The sequence below is a fragment of the Octopus bimaculoides genome, chromosome 30 (assembly GCF_046866305.1).
Source record: "Octopus bimaculoides isolate indiv1 chromosome 30, ASM4686630v1, whole genome shotgun sequence".
Lineage (NCBI taxonomy): Eukaryota > Metazoa > Mollusca > Cephalopoda > Octopoda > Octopodidae > Octopus > Octopus bimaculoides.
Genome location: NC_142957.1, coordinates 18,708,558 through 18,730,767, shown reverse-complemented (window position 1 = coordinate 18,730,767; position 22,210 = coordinate 18,708,558). Strand labels below are relative to the sequence as shown.

General features: G+C 40.1%; 1 protein-coding gene across 6 annotated transcripts in view; it reads right to left on the bottom strand.

The window, feature by feature from the left end:
• Positions 1-6,699: 6,699 nt before the first annotated feature.
• Positions 6,700-22,210, bottom strand: part of LOC106884046 (uncharacterized) — a 15,783-nt gene continuing 272 nt past the window's right edge. Inside the window, exons 2-5 of one of the 6 annotated variants that reach the window (XM_089346084.1) lie at positions 18,156-18,544; positions 17,593-17,832; positions 16,752-16,810; positions 6,700-10,362 (exon numbers count right to left, since the gene is read on the bottom strand). In XM_089346084.1, coding sequence (XP_089202210.1) covers positions 8,678-10,246 — 1,569 coding nt within the window. In that variant the 5' untranslated portion in view covers positions 10,247-10,362; positions 16,752-16,810; positions 17,593-17,832; positions 18,156-18,544 and the 3' untranslated portion in view covers positions 6,700-8,677. Of the gene's footprint in view, positions 10,363-11,927; positions 12,303-16,751; positions 16,811-17,592; positions 17,833-18,155; positions 18,545-22,210 lie in introns of those variants that run through there. The other 5 variants (XM_089346083.1, XM_089346086.1, XM_089346082.1 and 2 more) reach the window with 5 other exon arrangements.

Here is a 22,210-nt window from a genome sequence, read left to right as displayed (position 1 = left end):
ATTTCTGCCAAAAATTACGCCTTACAGAAGCACTTGACAACTACAACAGCGAAGATGAGTCTATAGTAAAAAACAAAATTGAATACTGTCCTGCAAAAGGCAGAAATAAAGCACTTGATGCTTTTTGTGAATACATTACCAGTTTTCCTTTTAATACCCTACAAAAACAACGAATTGAATTCAACTTTAATGTAAATGAATGGAAAGACCTAATCGAGTTAAAAAATGATATAAACCTCACCATTAAAGAAGCCGACAAAGGAAGTGCGGTAGTGGTGATGGACACAGAGTACTACAAAAAGTGAATACTCTCCATGTTGGAAAATAATATTTACTATGAGTACAATACAACCCACAGAAGACTCTTAAAAACTTATCCTCTTTACTTCAAATACAGACCTAGTCTATTCTATGGATTACCTAAAATACACAAAAATCCAGATATTTGTAAAGCTTGCAGAGTTTCTCCAAGCCTATGCATTAATGATCCCCCCCCCCCCTCAAACTGAGACCCATCATTGCTGGCCCTGTTTGTGAAACCCACCATTTGAGCAACTTCCTCGACATCTTACTCAAACCGTTTCTAAAATATGTGAAAAGCTTCATCAGGGATGACTTAGACATGCTAAACCACCTCCTAAAGACAATAAGTGAAGGAACCCTGTTAGTATCATTCAATGTGGTGAATTTGTACACCAATATCCCACACGATTATGGTATAGAAGCGATGATCACCTTCTGGCTAGAAAAATACCCACAAGAGATGCCAGGACGCATGAACCACAGATTCATTGTCACAGCACTCCTAACACCAACCACCCTACACAGTGGACTGAGTGCTTTTTACGTGGCACCAGCACAGGGGGAGGTCAGTTTTGGAAAGGTTTTTACAGCTGGATGCCCTTCCAAATGCCAACCACTTTACAGCAGGTGTGTGAAATGGGCTAAAAAGCTTGGTTCATCTGTCACATGGGTCCTCTCGCAACATTTATACTGTCCACTTAGGATACACCCACCTAACCTCTGGCTAGAACCTAACGCCAATTTCCCTGAACTCTTGCGGGGTCACCATGTCTGCCCCAACTGAAAGCCCGAAAGCAAAAGTCACACACACTAGTTGTCCTTCTGCTCACATGTCTGTCCTTCTTGCAAAGCCCCTTGACCGTTCATATGTCATCACTTACCTTATACTTCCAACCTATCCCACCATCTTTGTCATATATTATGTGTAGTAAGAGGCTTGCTTCCCAACCACATGGTTCTGGGTTCAGTCTCACTGCGTGCCACCTTGAGCAAGTGTCTTCTGCTATAGTCTCAAGCCGACCAAAGCCATGTGAGTGGTTTTGGTGGATGGAAACTGAAAGAAGCCCATCGAATATATGTGTGTGTGTGTCTGTCTCCCATCACTGCTTGATAACTGGTGTTGGTGCTTATGCTCCTATAACCTAGCAGTTCAACAAAGCAGACCAAAATAAGTGCTGGATTTGATTCATTCAACTGAAACAGAATTTTTCAAGGCCATCACTTAGGGGCCGGTGTCGGTGTCGGTTTTTTGACATCCCTATAATGTAGTGGTTTTGTAAAAGGAGATTTATAAAAAAAAAAGAAAGAAACATTTTCTGTGTTCATAACGTCTACATACATACACACTCACACAAACATGTATATGGGCATACACACACAAACAAACATATATGTGCATGTACGTACTCATATGTATACACATATCCACACTCCAAACACTATTATGACAACTTACTGATTGTCCTATGTATATACATATATAAATAATCCTATATTTACCTAATATTGAGGTCTCATTCTTTTGTTGTCACTTTATTATTATATATATATATATATATATATATATATATATATATATATATATATACATACATGTCTGAACATGTATTGTACACACCAGTAATCTAAAAATGTATTCCAACAGACAAGGTAACTCTCATGGAACCAGGCAACCAAAATATAATGCTTTCAAAAACTAAACCTTTTCCAGGTGTCTTTGGACAAACTTAATCTTCTTCAGTTCTTGAGATTTCAGACGGAACAATAAGGGATTATATATATGGTGTACATAAAGAAAACAGCTGGCCAACTAAGGGGGTGTATATTGATGTGTGTACATATATATATATATATATATATATATACATGTCAGTGTATGTGCGTGTGTAGACACTCACACACACACTCTTACGATTTTAGTGTTGTGAATGCTACACCTTAAGGATTTCAAATATGACTGGAATTTGACAGTGTGGATAGCCTAAAGCTTGGCTTTTGTGCTGTATTGAAAACACCTCCTCTTTCTATCCTCCCAGCAATCCATACATACATATATGAGCCTGGTGCAGCCTTCTGGTTCGCCAGTCCTCAGTCAAACGATCCAACCCATGCTAGCATGGAAAGCGGACATTGACGGGTTGGCTTTGGCCCCGCTTTCTTGCATGTAAGGCATCCTGCCAAGGGTCACCTCTCTGTGTATAAATAGTTATACACTCTTATATATGTAACTGCCCGAAATGGTCGTGACTTCTGGAACTTGACTGAGGAAAGAAAGCCACGAATGACCCATCCTCTTTGGCCTGTCCTTCTAATTGTTGTTTCTCTTGTCCGCCTTTGTATCATCGATCTGTCCAGATGTTTTAATGCCCTCTCTTCTCTATTGCATTTTTGTTCCATATATATATATGTGTGTGTGTGTGCAGGAGTGGCTGTGTGGTAAATAACTTGTTTACCAACCACATGGCCCAGGGTTCAGTCCCACTGCATAGTACCTTGGGCAAGTGTCTTCTACTATGGCTTCGAGCCAACCAAAGCCTTGTGAGTGAATTTGGTAGACAGAAACTGAAAGAAGCCCGTAGTATATGTGTATGTGTTTTTGCGTCCCCGTAATTTAGCGGCTCGGTAAAAGAGACCGATAGAATAAGTCCTGGGGTCGATTTGCTCGACTAAAGGCGGTGCTCCAGCATGGCCGCAGTGAAGCGATTGAAACAAGTAAAAGAGTATATATATATATATATATATATATATATAGGAGGATTTGTTTTGAAGTTTGAAAATACACCTGAATCTCAAAACGTGTGGTCGTTTGTAAATTTTGTAATAGATGTGTGGTAAGTAGCTTGCTAACAAACCACATGGTTCCGGGTTCAGTCCCACTGCGTGGCATCTTGGGCAAGTGTTTTCTACTATAGCCTCGGGCCGACCAAAGCCTTCGTCTTTCTGGAGTAATTCTAATGCGACTGAAATTCTATGAGAATGTTTGACTTCGTAGCCATAGAAACGGAAATTAGGAGGACAAAACGCTTTACGTTCTGAGTTCAATTTACGTGGGGCGGGGGAAGGATACGTAAACTGAATTAAATTAGTAGGAAAAATCTTACATAACGCAATGATTAGGAATATTAGGAAACCAGTATGCTTTTCAATCCCTTTAACAACTCCCAACAATGACTTTTATTACTTTTATTCCTACCTCAGTTCATCTAATTGTATATATCTATCGTTACTTTTCATAAAAAGACTTTACGTTTGTTTTTCTTCTTCTATTTCAAAGTGTGTGTTTCTATTTTGTACCATATTTCTATTGTATTTCACTACACGTGAGAATGAAAATGCCACAAACACCAAACTCTACAGTTAAAAGTCTCAACGAAGAGAGAGATCAACACGAATTTGAGACTTTTAATTAGCAAGACTGATGAACTCACTCGCTCTACACAGGAGGAAACGAAGAGAAAGAACAATCCCTGGAACAGCTCAATCAACATTTGTCCGAATTATGCACCACTCTTCATTCTTTACCACATAATAATTGCTTAAATGAAAATCCACCTACAGATGATACACAAGTTAGAACCCCTCCCCCTCCACTATCAATTAAAAACCGCATTATACACGAGGAAATCTACAACGAATTAAAGAAACATTGAGATGGTCAACGCTTGGAAAGTGTCTTTAAACTGTGGCAAACAACTTGTGAAGCTGAAGAAACAAACTCGCTACAAGGCTGGCAAAGACAAAGCAATTTGTTTATTAACTACGAAACACAGTTCATCGTAGAATAGGCATCGGATAAGCCCTTGCTGAAGGAAAATAAAGCAAAAACATACACAGAAATGAGCCCACGCTTATCGAACACAAAGCAGAGACGGTCTAGGGGATACAATTGCACCTCTCTTACGTCCCCAAATAACTTAGAAACAACAATCAGGAATTCAGCCGACAACAGAGAATCTGGACGGAATCTTCTTGGCATGCTACAAAGAAATCAAAGGTTCCATGGAAACGTGGAGACGAAGCAAACCTTTTGCGAACCAATCCACCCCCCATCATCTCACAATAAATGGAAGAATTTACCTTCGAGACTTGGTTACTTCGATCAGAGAGGGTGGGTCGATTCTGGATTGTCGAATGCTTTTCATAGACTTCGTTTAAATATATCTTGCTAGACATCAATCCGTCCCTTGTCACACTCAATCAGTAAAGCTAGCTGCGTGTCTTTAGCCGCAGGTATACGTACGAAATGTATGGGGGTTTTTTTCTAATGTTCCTTTCTTTTACTTGTTTCATTCATTAGACTGCGGCCATGCTGGAGCAGCGCCTTAAAGTGTTTTTTTTATATAATATATACTAGCCTCCCTCTCTCACACGATGCTACACACAGCATATATGTTTGTGTATATATATATATATACACCAGCTGCCTTAACTCGTACAGGTCAGTGGATCAGTGGGTATAAGCGTGGGGGGGGGGATATTTTGGGTGCGGTACTCCCTTTCACTTATAACCACCCGTACGGGTTTTTGGACTGTTATGTGTTTATATACAAACAATTATATATAGAACATAAAACAATTATATATATAGAGAGAGAGAAATGTGCTGTGCGTGAGAAGACCCGGCAAGCCAAGTGAGATCGTTGCCAGTGCCCCTGGACTGGCTCTTGTGCGGGTGGAACATAAAAGACACAATTTCGTGCGGGTGACACGTAAAAGCACCCACTACACTCTCTGAGTGGTTGGCGTTAGGAAGGGCATCCAGCTGTAGAAACTCTGCCAAGTCAGATTGGAGCCTGGTGTAGCCATCCGGTTGCACCAGTCCTCAGTCAAATCGTCCAACCCATGCTAGCATGGAAAGTGGACGTTAAACGATGATGATGATGATGATAGAGAGAGAGATATTTGTTTTGCAAGATATTGATGGCAGACCTCGTCAGAGTAATGCAAAATGTCTCCTGCATGTGCAACCCTACAGAATTAAAGAGACATATACAACATTTCGTCCACTGCATGCAGTTCTCAGGTTACAGCCATAAAGAAAGGATCAGGGTATACAAAGGAGCTATGAAGAAGTTTGAGACCATCAAACGTAACGATAGGAATGGGATTTGCCCACTCTATAGGAGCAAATCATGGAACACCATAGAAAGGACTAAGAAGAAAATAGGGAAGACAAGCTCATGGTATGATAGCCACAAATACCAGAGCGTCATGTTCGTCGACACCACCCCTAGAGGCGAACTGGCGTACCGCTTTAGAAGGGCCCTAGACAATCTTAAGCTAAGAATTAAGGTTGTTGAAAGGCCAGGCAACCCTATTAAATCCCTTATCAGTAGAACATACCCTTTCAGTAGAACCCCCTACACTGATAGGAACTGTACCGTATGTAGATTTAGCCCACAAACGAACTGTAAAATCAGAAATGTGGTCTATAGTATAAGATGTACAGAGGGACAATGCAGTAACAAGACGACATATGTAGGCGAAACAGCAAGGAGCATAGGGGAGCGGGCAACTGAACATTGGAGGGAACTTAAGGAAGGGAAGAGCTCATCAGTTCTGTACCAGCACGCTGAGCAAGAACATGGAGGCTCAATCAACAAAATAGAGATTAAAATCTTATCCACACATAGCAGAGACGCAGCACTTAGACAAATTACAGAAGCTACACACATAATAGAAGAGAAACCTAGCCTGAATAGGAAACTAGAATGGGACACTAACACACACACCCCTAACAAACCACAAACCACAACATGTGACAAAACGTTCCCCATAAACCAATAACAATATGAACAAAGTATAATACAATACATAGATAAATAAATGGAATTAAATACTACATAAGATAACAAAATTTAATTAAATACAAAAAAAAAGTAGATATAACCACATGAACAAATAAATAAATAAAAACAAAAACAAACGAACATATATTAACAGAGGATATAGATAATACTGGCGCTCCCCATACACACACATGCACTTACAAAAACATAGACACACATTGAGGGATGCGCATGCAATAGGAATACAAAATACAAAATGGCTGATAGTTAGCAAGGTGGGACACACATAAGAAGGAAGGAAACAAAGGACCACTGATGAGGTCACAGAAGTGTGACGAAAGAACTCTGGCCGAAATAAGATTAATGTAATATAAAGCTGAAGCAAATTAACACCAGATATACAGTGCGTGTGTTTTTATTGGCTAAACTGGCAACATGACCATCCCCGAATACAACAACAATATATATATATATATATATATATATATATATATATATATATATATATATATATATATATATATATATATATATATATTTATATATATATATATAAAACATTTATATATGTATATATACAAACAATTATATATAGAACATAAAACAATTATATATATTAATTTTATTATCAATCAGCTGAAATTAGAGTGACTCAAGGTATGATCATTTCATGAATTGACACTTAAGAAACTGGCTTCAAATTATGAGGATTACCTTCACATAGTCTGGTTAAAATAATAAATTTCTGGATTATTCTAGAATAAATTGTAAAAACAATTACAAAGTCCTGTGAATAATGTATGGTTTTGATATCGATTGCCTGTTAAGCAATTCGATAAAGAATAAATAGGGAAATATAAAAGCAATGTCACAGGAAGGAGTTACATGCATATATTTTCATACACACACACACATATAGACAGCTATTTATATATGGGGGTCAATACACATGTAAAGATAATCATATTATATATACAGGTCTTATGTGTATATGAAGGGAGATGAAGGGCAAAAAAATCCATGAAAACAGGGACCAGAAGCAGGAGAGGTCTCTTACTGTAGAAGGAGTTACATAACTTCTCTTGTCTTAGAAGAGAGGGCAGGAGACTGACCGAGCTGGAGTTGGAAGGAGATTGAAATAGACATCAAGTTTGTCAATTTGTAATTACACAAACGAAATGTAGAGGAGATATCGAAAGTGAACGAAACGAAATAGAGTGGAGTTATCTGTTTTATAAAACAATACCTCTACGAAATTTAGAGTGTATATACAAAAATTGTTGGTAAGGACAGAGTATTTTGTTTTGCAACCATAAATATACAACGAAGTATATCAAAGTTAATACTGTGTCTTTCTTCTTGTGTTATCAGTGCAATGTTCTCATGTTTTAAGTTTAACTCAATAGATTTTTAACAGAATTTAGAGGCAGCCCTGAAAGTTGCAATGTCTCATACACAAATACATCTTTGTAATCAAATGTGATCAAAGATAGAAAAAATAAGGGATCTTAGACTCATTCATATATGAGACGTAACTTTCACTGCTGGCTCTAGATTCTATGAAGAATATATAAAAATAAAGACAAAAATTGATACGAAAAAGGGATACGAAATTTGGCATAGATATTGATGTTTTAAATTGTTATCTCTATGTTGTGTAGAGCAGTTATCAATTTTGTAAATATATACACTCTAAAGACAATTGCTATATTTCTTGGCATCATTTTCCTACAATAAATCCCCAAAATTCACCATACGTTCGAGAAGGTGCATGGTACATTCAAAACCCCAGAAAATGGTTACCTATGCCAGAGTTTCTTGAAATGGGTTCTGAGAATCCTGATGGTTATACGAAAAAATTCTGGGGTTCTTTGTGTCTTTGAATAAAATTTTGAATTTAAGAAATCCTTTTGTAAGATAAATGTTATTTCCTTGTCTCTCTATATTATTACTACCCATCTCTTGCACCCACTATTCGTAGGAGGATCCTGGGGGTAGAATCTTTAGGCCCCTCTTCCATAGGGTCTGACTGCATAGCTTCTTGACTGGCTCATACATAGATAAAAGAGTAAGGTGTGATTTGAGGAAGATTTGGCTGTTATTTCTAGTAGGTCTAGCTACCACGTAGAGACTCCTCTGCCTTCCTATTGAAGAGAGCTGCAGAGGAATGGGATGAGGTAGAGAGTTTTAGTGAGAAGTGGAAATCTGAAGTGAGGCGGGGGAGATAGGGGCGAGGTGGGTATGGTGTGCATATGGTTGACAACGGCACCTTTCCTGAGACTGCAAATGAACCTGAAACTACGCACACACAAATACACATATACATACATACATATATACATCCAAACTCCAGTGGTCTGACATACACACATACATTTATTTGTTCACGATCAAAGAATTGGAAAGAGTTAATAATTCTGATATTTTGGACAATATGCTCTTCTTCAGACTTATAGCTATACAGTGGGAAGGCACGAGAACAAGGGAGAAAACACAGACAAAATATTTCACATGTGTTGGTTATTTTACATGGTACACACACACACACACACAAACATGCTCACACAAACATAATAATGGGATATTTAATATAAAAACACATTATCAATTTCATTCCCTGTTTCTGAGACGGTAGATATAACTATCTGAATCTCAGTGTTGGTATTACCATTGTTGTTGTTGTTGTTGTTATTATTATTCCTAATTATTTTGTCCAAATTGTCCAGTTCATTTCTCCTTTTGCCACAGTTGTTGTTGTTGTTGTTGTTGTTCCTGTTGTTGTTGTTGTGGTTGCTGCAGTCATCGCTGTCGGTGACGTAGTTAGCTATTGACAATTTCCTCGTTATCTGTTGTCTCTGAAGTTCCACCAGGGATCCATTGTCGCTCAGTCGACCTTGGTCCTCTCCTGCCTTGCCATTCCCTGCTGTTAATGTTATGTTGCTTGTCTTGTTGTTGTTGTTGCTGTTGGTGGTGGTAGACGTGGAGAGAATTTCCTGCCTCCATTCCTCGTCTGAATCACGGGAATCGACAAATCCCAAATCATCCTCCATTGTAACATTCCTTGCATTTCGGCCACTCATTTGCTGCTGGTCGTGTTGGTGGCCTTCATCCTTCGCTTCCCAGTTCCATGCCTGGGAGATCGAACTACTGCCAAAACTTGTCGACATCGGTTCCTCACCACTGCTGCTGTTACCACTGCTGCTGCTGCTACTGATGTTGACGTTGTTATAAAAGTGATTTCTTTTGGCCAAAACAAATTGGCCGCTGATGATATTCTCAGTCGGTTCCTGTAGCTTAGTACAGATTATCCGATGCTGAAAGTCGCTGCCGCCATCATGGTAAAGATAATTGTCAACGTTTTTGTTGTTGTTCTGGTTGTTGATGTGATTGAAGTCGGTGATGTCGAATTTGTCTCTGATCACTTGGTGGCCTCGAAGCGCCAAGGACGTTGCAAGATGTCTGAAGCTCTTTGGCACATACTCATTGATATTCGTCGTGTGAGTGCCACCCCCTCTGCCAATTCCACCATACCCACTGCTGACATCGTCCCCATAGTTTCTGCTATTCGTGTTCTTGTTGTTGTAAGCGCTCACGTAGTTGACACAGACATTCGACGCCATTCTCAGTTCCGATGCAGCAGCTGAATTTGCAGGGGCCATGAGGCATTTGGGGTTGTCATAAGCTCGTTTATCTTTCCTGTTGGAAATCTTTTCTAAGAAACTCATCTTAGAACTCTTCTTGTTGTTCTTCTTGTTCTTATTTCTCAGCAAAGTTGAAGAACTTTTCCCGCGTTCGTCTGAGTTTGTTGACGAAAGCCTTCTGCTATGTATAGCATTGTTCAACACACCATTTTTGTATTTTGAATGCAAGTCTTGGTAATTGTTTCCATAAATTAACGGGTTGTTGCTCCCGGAAACATTTTGAGCAGATGCAAACTGCATCCTTCGGTATGCATCAATGTCAAAATAATTCTTCGAAGGAGACAAATCGTTTTCGCACCAAAGATTGGCCAACGAATAAAACATAGCTGAATGATGATAATCGTCACCATCATCTGCATATGTTTTAATGAGGTTATTTTTCCTTTGGTTGCGGGATGCAGCCCGCTTGTAACGATGCCGACCTGTGATTAGACGGTGCCAAAGAGAAGGCATGTTTCGGCTGTTTATGGTTTTGGGTGCTGTCAACCAAAATATCTTGGTTGTGTACTTTGAAATTCTTGCGTCTCCCTTTTTGGTTGATGCGTTTGGTTTTGAGTTTGGGAGAAAATCTGTAAAAGATATAAGAAATATATTGTAAAAAAAAATATTTTTAATATAAAAATTATATAAACTAAATAAACTTTTTTAAATAAATATTTCATAAATGTTGCACAGATGACTGGACAAATTTATAGAGAAATAAATAAACAATTGATAAATAAATAAATAAATAGGCACAGGCATGGCTGTGTGGTAAGAAGTTTGAGGCGGCGAGCTGGTAGAAACCTTAGCACACCGTGCCAAATGCTTAGCGCTATTTCGTCCATTTTTACGTTCTGAGTTCAAATTCCGCCAAGGTCGACTTTGCCTTTCATCCTTTCGGGGTCGATAAATTAAGTACCAGTTACGCACTGGAGTCGATGTAATCATCTTAATTCCTTTGTCTGTCCTTGTTTGTCCCTTCTGTGTTTAGCCCCTTGTGGGCAATAAAGAAATAAGAAGCCTGATTCCCAACCACATGGTTCTGGGTTCAGTCCCACTACATGGGATCTTGGGCAAGTGTCTTTTACTGAAGACTCAGGCAGACCAAAGCCTTGCGAGTGAGACTGGCTCCTGTGCATGGCTGTTGCCAGTACCACCTGACTGGCTGGCCCATGTGTCAGTGGCACGTAAAGGCACCCCCTACACTCTCGGAGTGGTTGGCATTAGGAAGGGCATCCAGCTGTAGAAACTCTGCCAAATCAGATTGGAGCCTGGTGTAGCCATCTGGTTCACCAGTCCTCAGTCAAATCGTCCAACCCATGCCAGCATGGAAAGTGGACGTTAAACGAAGATGATTCTTTATAGAATCTAGAGCCAGCAGTGAAAGTTACGTCTCATATATGAATGAGTCTAAGTAAACAATATGATCAAAGATCCCTTATTTTTTCTATCTTTGAGCACATTTGATTACAAAGATGTATTTGTGTATGAGACATTGCAACTTTCAGGGCTGCCTCTAAATTCTGTTAAAAATCTATTGAGTTAAACTTAAAACATGAGAACATTGCACTGCTAAGATAAGAAGAAAGACACAGTATTAACTTTAATTTAAGAATCAAGGAAGCTTTACTCATACACAGACTAGGGCCCCAAATTAACAACAGGATGGAAGTTGGTAATCAATATATTATTTAGCTAGATCTGGATGTGTGTAGGTTAATTCTTAATAACATGCTCATGTATTGTTTACAACAACAAAAAATTAAAAAAAGAGAAGCTGTACGTATAACACATAACTTAGAATCAGCGCCACAGATGTACCAACACAACACACACGAGATTGAAACATAGCCGACCTCACGCACTTCTCATGAGGAATTCCAGAAGGAGCTTCGTGAGACCACTCCTGAGACACTTCCGAAAAAAGGAAAACCGTTGGAAAACAGTTTATAGCAGAGACTCCAGCAAAGAATATCTGAAGACGGAATTGTAATTCCGAAATATCATCGGACTATGGATAACCAAATTACAACAGGTATATTAGTCCATTTTTTTGTATTATAATAGTGCATTGTTGTACCATTCTAAACTTTTCATTCTTTAAAAAAAAAACCTGTTTAAAATTATGAATTGATGATAATCAGTTAATTACCTTTTTACTTGTATTGGTCTGTTAATTGGTTTCTTAATTGGTCTGTTAATTAGTGGTTTCAGGAGAGACAAGATGTATGATCCTGTTCCCTCAACAGACAACTTACTATCTGAAGTCCAGTTTGACTCAGACTGGAAATGTTAACCACCTCCTCCTCTTCCTCCTCCTCCTCCTCCTCCTTGTAATATCACTCTTTTCTCCCTCTCACACACCTTCGCTTCCTGCCCCTGCTCCTCCTGTTTCTCCACCCACTCTCCTTCAATAAACCTACCTCTCCCCTCTTCTCCATTTCTTCCCTCCTTCCCACCCCCTTCTTTCTACTTTCTATTCCATCAACCTCCAACTGTCAAAACCTGCACCTCTTACTCCCCACCCCACCCCTCCTCTCTGCAGACTCTCATTGTCTCAACCCTTCACCCCACCACCTGAAACTTACCTCTTCCTTTTCCTCAAAACCTCCCACTCTCTCACTGCTAACCAGTAAGATCTCTACTTCTCAACCCCTCAATCTATCTCCCCACCCCACTTAAACACCTTTTTGTTATAAACCCTAAACTTCTCTTCTCCCCTTAACACATCCTTTTATAAACCATTCTGATGCTAGCCCATTCTCTCATTAACCCCTAAACCTTTCTTCTCATAACAAGCCTCTTCTTCACCCCTAAACATATGTCCTTTCCTCTAGAAATATATTTTAAGTACCAAAGCCCTGTTCTGTTTAGAGATTCTGTTTATTAAAGTTCCTTCCTTTCTATGAAAATAGTTTTTCAAGTTTACTTATTAGATATTCAATGGAAATTAGAAACCAGAATGTCACTGATTACAGGTAGAAAATGAAAATTTATAACCTGGGTAGAAAAAGTTACAAGTTCACGAGACGGTTCTCATAAATATTTCAATTCCCACAGGTTGACAATGAAATCTGGCTGTCACTGAGAGCTGACATACATTTGTGGACATAGTTCTTTGTGTTATATATCCAAAACAACTGCATCAGACCTGCTATGTCGCTATTTAGTGTAATATTTTGTAATAAAATGTTATTTTATGCATTTCAGATCGGAAACATTTTCTATATTTATCGTAGCGCAGTCATTTTATTTTTACAAATGGCATTATGCTATGATGCTCCAACAATACCACCAGCCAACATCTAAAAGTGAGACAAGATTTTTATGAGGAACGGCTGTTGATCACGTGTGAAATATCTTCAACAGAAATGTGACATGAGTGAAATTGTCGGTCATATCCTGGAAGTTTACATGCTTTTCTGTGTCTTTTTGTTGTTTGTGAATTCTGTAGCTGTCTCCTGTTCAGGGATTGCGGTAAACATAAAGAAGCTGCACCTTTCTGTTGATTTCATGATCAGCCTCAAGTTTATGAGGAACATAAAGAGAAGAAATGGCTGCCATTTGTGAACGACTTGGTAACACACACTACCTGCATTTTAGGTTGGATTAGATTGAACAGGCCATGTTCTGTCCACTGCAGGACAAAGGGCTCAGCATGTTTGCTTCTCTTAACCACGGTCTGATGTGGAGGCTGTAAATTTCAGCTTCATATCATACTGGTTTGATGAACCTACTCTGTCACACTGGTTTGTCATGGCTGGACAGAGGGGCTCAGTTTTTATATTCTTCCCCAGGAGTTGCTGAGTCAATTACATCAACCCCAGTGTTCCACTGATACTTATCTTATTGGCCCCAAAAGGATGAAAGGCACAGTTGCTCTGAGTGGAATTTGAACTCAATTTAAGGGCAGCATTTTGCCTGGTGTGTTAACGATTCTTGCAGCTCCCCAGTTGAGAGGAACAATGTGAAGTGAAGCGACTTGCTCAAGGACAGAATGTGTTGCTTGAACACATGACTTAATGGATTGTGAAATGGGGCCCCTTATCACTGGGCTGTGCATTTTCATGTAGAAAGCACAAGGGTTATGCGTAACTTCTCTCATTGGGGGACATTACTGTAAGGGAAGGTGTAGTGGGGGTTTGTATAGATCAAAAAGGGGCCATGTAAACTGCCATGTTTGATAAAATTTAAAGAGTTTAAACTGTTTAGACATGTCCAACCCCATTTTTTATTCTTTTTCTCTTTTACTCATATCAGTCATTAGACTGTGGCCATACTGGGGCTTTGCCTTGAAGAATTTCTAGTTGAATGAATTGACCCCAGTTCTTATTTTTTAAAGTCAGGTACTTATTCTGACAGTCTCTTTTGCTGAACTACTAAGTTATGGGGATATAAACACACCAACAGTGGTTGTCGAATGGTGGCAGGACACACACGTGAGGGCACATGGTTCAGTAGTTAGAGCCTCAAGCTTACAATTATGAGGTTGTGAGTTCAATTCTCAGATCATGAAGTGGGTTGTGATCTTGAGCAAGACACTTTATTTCACTTCATTGCCCCCGTTCACTCATCTGTAGAAATGAGTTATGAAGTCACAGGTGCCAAACTGTATTGGCCCCTTTGCCTTTCCCTTGGACAACATCAGTGGCATGGAGTGGGGGAGGCTGGTATGTATGGGCGACTGCTGGTCTTCCAAACAGTCTTTGAGATATAAGAACATGTTAGACGAACAAATCTAAAAAAAAAAAAAAAAAGAAATGATAAAACAGTTAGTCATGACTGGAATGTCTCAGAGGAGTTTTGTTGGCACTCCGTCGAGGTTTCCAGTTGATCCGATCAACGGAACAGCCTGCTCGTGAAATTAACATGCAAGTGGCTGAGCACTCCACAGACACGTGTACCCTTAATGTAGTTCTCGGGGATATTCAGCGTGACACAGTGTGACAAGGCTGGCCCTTTGAATTACGGGTACAACAGAAACAGGAAGTAAGAGTGAGAGAAAGTTGTGGTGAAAGAGTACAGCAGGGTTCGCCACCATCCCCTGCCGGAGCCTGGTGGAACTTTAGGTGTTTTCACTCAATAAACACTCACAACGCCCGGTCTGGGAATCGAAACCACGATCCTATGACCGCGAGTCCGCTGCCCTAACCAATAGGCCATTGCGCCTCCACTGTCTCAGAGGATAGATCTGGTTGATTAGGGAAGATTTCATACAAAACAATGGCGTTTATTTACAGCTGGGAGTATCTAGAGTTGGTGTTTATTCATAAAAGAGAGACCATTTGAATAACATTGCTTCAAGGACAGAACCTTGCTGATGGGTGAGAATTTCTGATGTCATCATTGACGTCTTTTGATTTTAATTAGTCAATTGTTGTATGTAATTGTATTGGGTTGGATGGGGTGAACACAACTCCTCGCCCACGTGCGTGCACACACACACATCTCTCTATCTGTCCATCCGTCCATCGGTCTGTCTGTTTGTCTGACACTGTCAATCTCTCTGTCTATATGTGTTATTGTGTGTGTGTGTGTGTGTGTATATATATATTTATATACACATACACACACACACACACCTGCCACCTTAGGCAAGTGTCTTCTACTATAGCCTCGGGCCAACCAAAGCCTTGTGAGTGGATTTGGAAGACAGAAACTTAAAGAAGCCCATCATATATATATATATATATATATATATATATATATATGTGTGTGTGTGTGTGTGTGTGTGTGTGTGTGTGTGTGTGTGTGTGTGTGTGTGTATGTGTTTGTTCCCCCCACCATCACTTGACAACCAATGTTGGTGTGTTTACAACCTCCATAACTTAGCGGTTTGGCAACAGAACCGATAGAATAAGTACTACCAGGCTTACAAAAGAATAAGTCCTGGGGTCGATTTGTTCGACTAAAGGTGGTGCTCCAGCATGACCGTAGTCAAATGACTGAAACAGATAAAATAATATATATATATCTACACACACAATAATGATATACACACATACAGTGGGAATGTTATTGAAACCAGTTTCCTCGTTATCTCGTTAAGCCTCGTGTTCTCTGGGTCACGTTTGTCTCTTTGGTGCAGAACCTAAACAATAAACAATTTCTCAATGTTTTCACCTGGAATGCATTTTTTAGGGTCGCAAGCAGAAGGATATCCTTTGTTGCTTATCTCTTACTGGTTTCAGTCATTTGACTGTGGCCATGCTGGGGCACCACCTTGAAGAATTGACCCCAGGACTTTTTTTTGTCTTTTGAAGCCAGGTGCTTGCTCTGTTGGTGTCATTTGCTGAACTGCTAAGTTATGGAGATGTAAACAAACCAACAGTGGTTGTCAAGCAGTGATGGGACACACACGTACACATTTTTTCAGTTATTTGACTGTGGCCATACTGGGGCACTGCCTTGAAGGGTTCTAGTTGAACAAATCGATCCCAGAACTTATTTTGTTAGGCCTTGCACTTATTCTATCGTTGCCAGTGCCCCTGGACTGACTCTTGTGCGGGTGACACATAAAATACACCATTTTGAGTATGGCCATTGCCAGTACCACCTGACTGGCCTTCATGCGGGTGACACGTAAAAGCACCTAATACACTCTCTGAGTGGTTGGCATTAGGAAGGGCATCCAGCTGTAGAAACTCTGCCAGATCAGATTGGAGCCTGGTGTTGCCATCCGGTTTCACCAGTCCTCAGTCAAATCGTCCAACCCATGCTAGCATGGAAAGCGGACGTTAAACGATGATGATGATGATGATGTTGGTGTCTTCAGCAGTGTAAAATAATAAATATGAGTTGAGGGAACTTGTGGACATTCGATGGGTGTTTTGCTGGAGGAAATTGGAAAATGTAGTTTTGTCTGTTGTTATTGTGAGGGGTAGATGATGGTGAAGGGTAGAATAGATAGAAAGATGTGGATGGGTGGATGGATAGACAGAGAAATAGATGGATAGATATATGGATGGATAAATACCTTTCTTTATTAGCCACGCAGGTCCGAACACAGAAGGGACAATACAATGTAGCACTTTTCTTTTTGAAAGAAAGAAAAAAATACAAATAAAAGGGATCAAAAGCATTTGGGATGTGTAAACAGCAAAATAAGGGTCAAGGTGCAAATGTAAAACAGATTAGGTTTATCCATGGAAAGCAAAGCCTCAGGTAACCTATGGTAACCTATGGTAACCTGAGGCAGGGAAAGAAACACAGGAGAGCAAAGCGCTGACTCTCTCTTTTGGATTTAAAAGGATCATGCTTCAAGGATCTTTGGTACATTCCCCCACCTTTTATGGAAACTTTCAGGAGACAAAACTTGCCTCTCTCTATTTTCACTTTCCTTTTCAAGTGGTTCTCGAAAAAGTTGATGAGCAATTGGCCAAAGAGGGAAATGTTTGTCTCTAAGCCTTTCGAATGAGTCCACCACACACATTCTTTCACCACGGTCACCAGTACAATGGAAAGTGGCAGGGCAATATTCATGATAGACATGGCCGATAACCGAATTCGTCTTATACATGATTGCAGCCATTCAACAGAAGCCCACAGGTCTGACATGGTCGGACACTGCAGAACGGTTTCATTGCTCTGACCACAAGTTGGTCCAGTGTTTCTCGAACCATGCTTGTAGAGCTTATCCTGAATGGGCAATGCTTCCCAATAGCTCAGCCAGGCCAGAGACCTCTGGTGATTGTCCATAGGTCCTGGCTATGTTTTCATTAATCAATTAAAGGAGTCGTTGCTTCCATAATGACATTATTTCTTTATATTTATATTTACAACACATCGAACATCATTAATCTCTACAATCTGCTCACCTGGATTCTTCCTATGGCCACTCTTCACCCCTGCAGGCTTCAGTTTCAGTTCAAATCATTTGAGCACTTCTACATGTCTTCTATATTCAGCACCTCTGGGTCGCCCTTCTTCACTGTACACACACACAAATGGTGGGAACATTCTGCAAACACGTTTTCTTGTTCTGATCTTCACAAGATCTCACCACCACGTGCTGCTGTAGTCGTGTGTTGTCGTCTCAACATTCATAATGTTATTCACTGAAACAATACAAAACTATTTTCTGAGCCAGCAATTTTATGTCAGTTCATTTCTCTCACATCTCCTCCTCCACCTCCTCTTCCCTTCTTCTTCTTCTATCTTTATTTTTTCTGATTCATGGCTTATAATTAATACAGAGATAGCATATTTATCTTTCCAGTTATTCCAGAAGTAAATGCCCAGAATATTCTTTACAGAAACCACATAATAAGTAATTAATTAACTACATGAATGAATATTAAACTGATTCTACGTAATATTTCCTTTTTAATGTTGATAATTGATATAAATACACAGGTTTTTATCCTGTTTTTATCCTTACTGTAGAGGGGCCAGAAACACATTGACCAGTGTCCAGCGAGCTGGCAGAAACGTTAACACGCCGGGCGAAATGCTCAGCGGTATTTCGTCAGCCGTTACGTTCTGAGTTCAAATTCCGCCGAGGTCGACTTTGCCTTTCATCCTTTCGGGGTTGATCAAATAAGTACTAGTTACGCACTGGGGTCGATATAATCGACTTAATCCGTTCGTCCCCTCTGTGTGTAGCTCCTTGCGGGCAGTAAAGAAATAAGAAACACTTTGTCCAGTATATTCTTCTTCAAGGTGATAAGGTATGGATTGTGGTCGATTTAGCTACTATTTCTAGCAGATCTATCCACCACAAAGAAATCCCTTTACTGGTTTGTCTCTCTTGTTGTTAGAGATTAACTTCTGAAATAAAGATAAATTTTAAAATGTTCATTTGTTGTTGTTGCTGTTGTTGTATGTCTAAGCACCTCCCTAAACACTAAAGACAGTTTTAATATCCGCCGGTATATTCATAGTTATCTCCCTTCATTTCTAGCCAGAGGTTCTCAAACCTTTTTGAGCCGTCGCCCACCTTCTAATCTATCCATATTACCAGGAAAGGAATCGTAGTCAAACTGACAAATAAAAGAAAAAAAAACCCAACTTCGGTGAAGGTAAAATTAATGGAAATGAATTCGGTCCTGTCATCAAACACTTTGATTTCTCTACCTTTATTTGCAGACACTTTGCCTCCAACTTTGAACACTCTGAAATAAATATCAAAAAGTTTTGCAAGTCATAGTCCCATCAATGGTCAACTAGTGACCACTATGGCTTTGGTCAACATTTTAATAGCGTTTTATCTATTTATATATCCATATTTCATGATTGATGGATAAAACTCCGAGACTTGGGCACAATAGTGCAAGGGACATAACTTTGAAATATTCACGTATATTTTTTTGAGTTGTCTCCCATGGTGAACCAAACTATTCCTCTCAGCTTAGGCCACGGATGGTACGACCAGACGAAGCTTATTCATGATCGAGAAGGAGTGCAACGAAACACAATCCATCCGTGACTCTTCCATCATATAAGGCATATATCAAGGCATATGGAAGCTTCTATTGTATTCTGCGATATCTGCTTCGGCCTTTTTTGTTTGACAGGGGCAGGTGTGGTCATGGGATATGGTAAAGATGCGTTTTGGGGAGAGAGAGAGAGAGTGAGGCTGGAGGAGAGGGAGAGAGAGAGAGTGAGGCTGGGGGAGAGAGAGAGAGAGAGAGGCTGGAGGAGAGAGAGAGAGAGTGAGGCTGGAGGAGAGAGAGAGAGAGAGAGGCTGGAGGAGAGAGAGAGAGTGAGGCTGGAGGAGAGGGGAGAGAGAGTGAGGCTGGAGGAGAGGGGAGAGAGAGTGAGGCTGGAGGAGAGGGAGAGAGAGAGAGAGTGAGGCTGGAGGAGAGAGAGAAAGGACCGGTTTCTAACCTAGATCCAAGGCTCCTTCATTGGAATTTCAACATCAACACCAGGGTATTTTTGTATGTATGTATGTATACGTGTGTGTGTATGTGTGTGTATGTGCGTGTGAAATGAATGTACAAGTGGCTGAGCGCTCCGCAGGCACGCGTAGTTTTCTGGGAGATCCAGCGTGAGGCAGAGTGTGACAAGAGTGGCCCTTTTTGAATTTTTACTAGGTGAGTGGACTGGGTGAACCTGAAATGAAATGCTTGCTCAAGGATACAACGCGTTACTGGGTATTGAACTCACTACTTTGCGATGGTGAGGCGAATGCCCCAACCACTAAACAGAATAAGTAAGAGGTCGACAAAAACATTCCAAGGCGGTGCTCCAGCATGGCCGCAGTCACATGATCGAAACAAATAAAAAGAATACATGCATACATACACACATACGTCTATGTGCATACATACATACATGCATACATACACACATACGTCTATGTGCATACATACATACCTACAGATGAAGTTGACCACATTGAGACCGATGGGTCAAAAGAATATTGGCATCGTTGTGTGGGACCCACGAAAAAAAAAGATCCGTTCTGTGATGGAAATCAGCTGCCGCCCCTCCGACCCCTCCGCCCCGGACACGGATGGGGTTAGAGAAATACAAAAGAAGGAATACTTCTATGCACCTTTAATAAGGAGTTTGAAAATCCAGTACCCAAGGTACGCTTTCAGTTTCATACCCATTATTATTGGGGAAATAGGGTACATACCGACCCACCTGGAGCAAAGTATGGCCGAAGATGGGATCTTGGAGAGAGAGAGAGAGAGAATGCAAATCCTTAATTCCTATCTTACAAATGATCGAAATATCTGGGAGTATAAATATATGGAAAGGGCCATCTAAAGATTTAAAGGATGACGGTTAAAACAAGATGCGTCCCTTCATAACCTTGCTACCAAATATGGAGGCTGGTCAGAGTTTTACTTGAAATTCAAAAGAGAAAGAAAAGAACATACATACATACATACACAGAACACTCGCATACATGCATAGAGACATTCCTACACACCCGTAGAGAGCATACTCCTCACCACCACCGCATGCATTCCTCAGAGGCATCCACTTCCTCCCCATCACCATATTTTCCCGTCCCCACCGCCTTCCCCGCTTCCAATAATTCTATAGTTTACATGTCATATCTATGATTGCTTCATCTTCTCCCCCACCACACACTTCTCTCGCTTTCATTTTGGTAACTACTTCCTTCCTTCGTATAAGCACTCCAGTTCTGTCTGGAAATTAATGATAAAAGACTCAATTTACTCCATATTTTATTTTATTCTAAACTATCACTGAGCAAAACATTATATAATGTCCAATGGAATTGTGTTGTGTCATTATGAAACTATTATTCAGATAATCTAACGTATTATTCCAATAATCTCATATTCTGAGACTAATATTATAGGCCAATATTCTAGTACCAAATCCACTCACAAGGCTTTGGTCGGCCCGAGGCTATAGTAGAAGACACTTGCCCAAGGTGCCACGCAGTGGGACTGAATCCGTAACCATGTGTTGGTAAGCAAGCTACTTACTACAGAGCCCCTCCTGCGCCTATATATATATATATATATATATATATATAGATAGATAGATATATAGATATATATATATAGATAGATAGATAGATAGATAGATAGATAGATAGATAGATAGATAGATAGATAGATAGATAGATATACGAGGGTGAGTCAAAAAGTAATGCCATTTTGTTTAGGACAGGTATAATTACCAACACAGGGATATGTATCATACATCAAAATGAAGCTGGTCGTCTGTGGATCGCATCACTACTTCTCAACATAATCACCGTTTCTCTCAATAGCAACGTTCCACCTTCGAATAAGAGCATGTATCCCTGCCCCGTAAAATTCTGTTGATTATGAAAATTAACGTGGCGGTCACAGACGATCATTTTAATCTATAGACAGGACAATGATTAACAAAATTACACAAAGACAACGAGTTAAGAGCAAACAGAATGTTTTTACGCGTTGAGAATCAAAAGTGGTAAGAGTTCAGGTGATATTTCGGTGAGAGTGTAGTGCTAGAGTCTCATTCATTGCTGTGAAATTGGTTAAAGGTAAAGCACTTACGAAACATTTACAGGCGATCTTTCCATACTAGAACGCAACAACATCTGGTTGCATGATCGTATAGTGTGTTGATGTGTTTAAAGTTTCAGTTCCGATGGCACCTTACTCACTCGCACCTTGGCCACACGTTTGCCGCAGTACGAAGGCAAGAGCACCCATTCCTCTGTCCTTATTGCTTCTGTGGAGTGCTTTATTGCTTCCTCCTCCGTTGTGAAGCGCACCTCCACAGTGGCGTATCTCCTCCCTATACTGATTACATGATCGTATAGTGTGTTTATGTGTTTAAAGTTTGAGAACCGTATGCATCTGAGGGGGAGAAGGTTTGAGTTTCTATTTAATGTTGTCTTTAAAAACAACCACACTATACGATCATGTAATCAGTATGCGTGCGCGCAACGACCGGAAGTTGTGGTGGACTAGTATCGAAAGATCGCCGGCGATGGTCGCAATCTGGAAACAA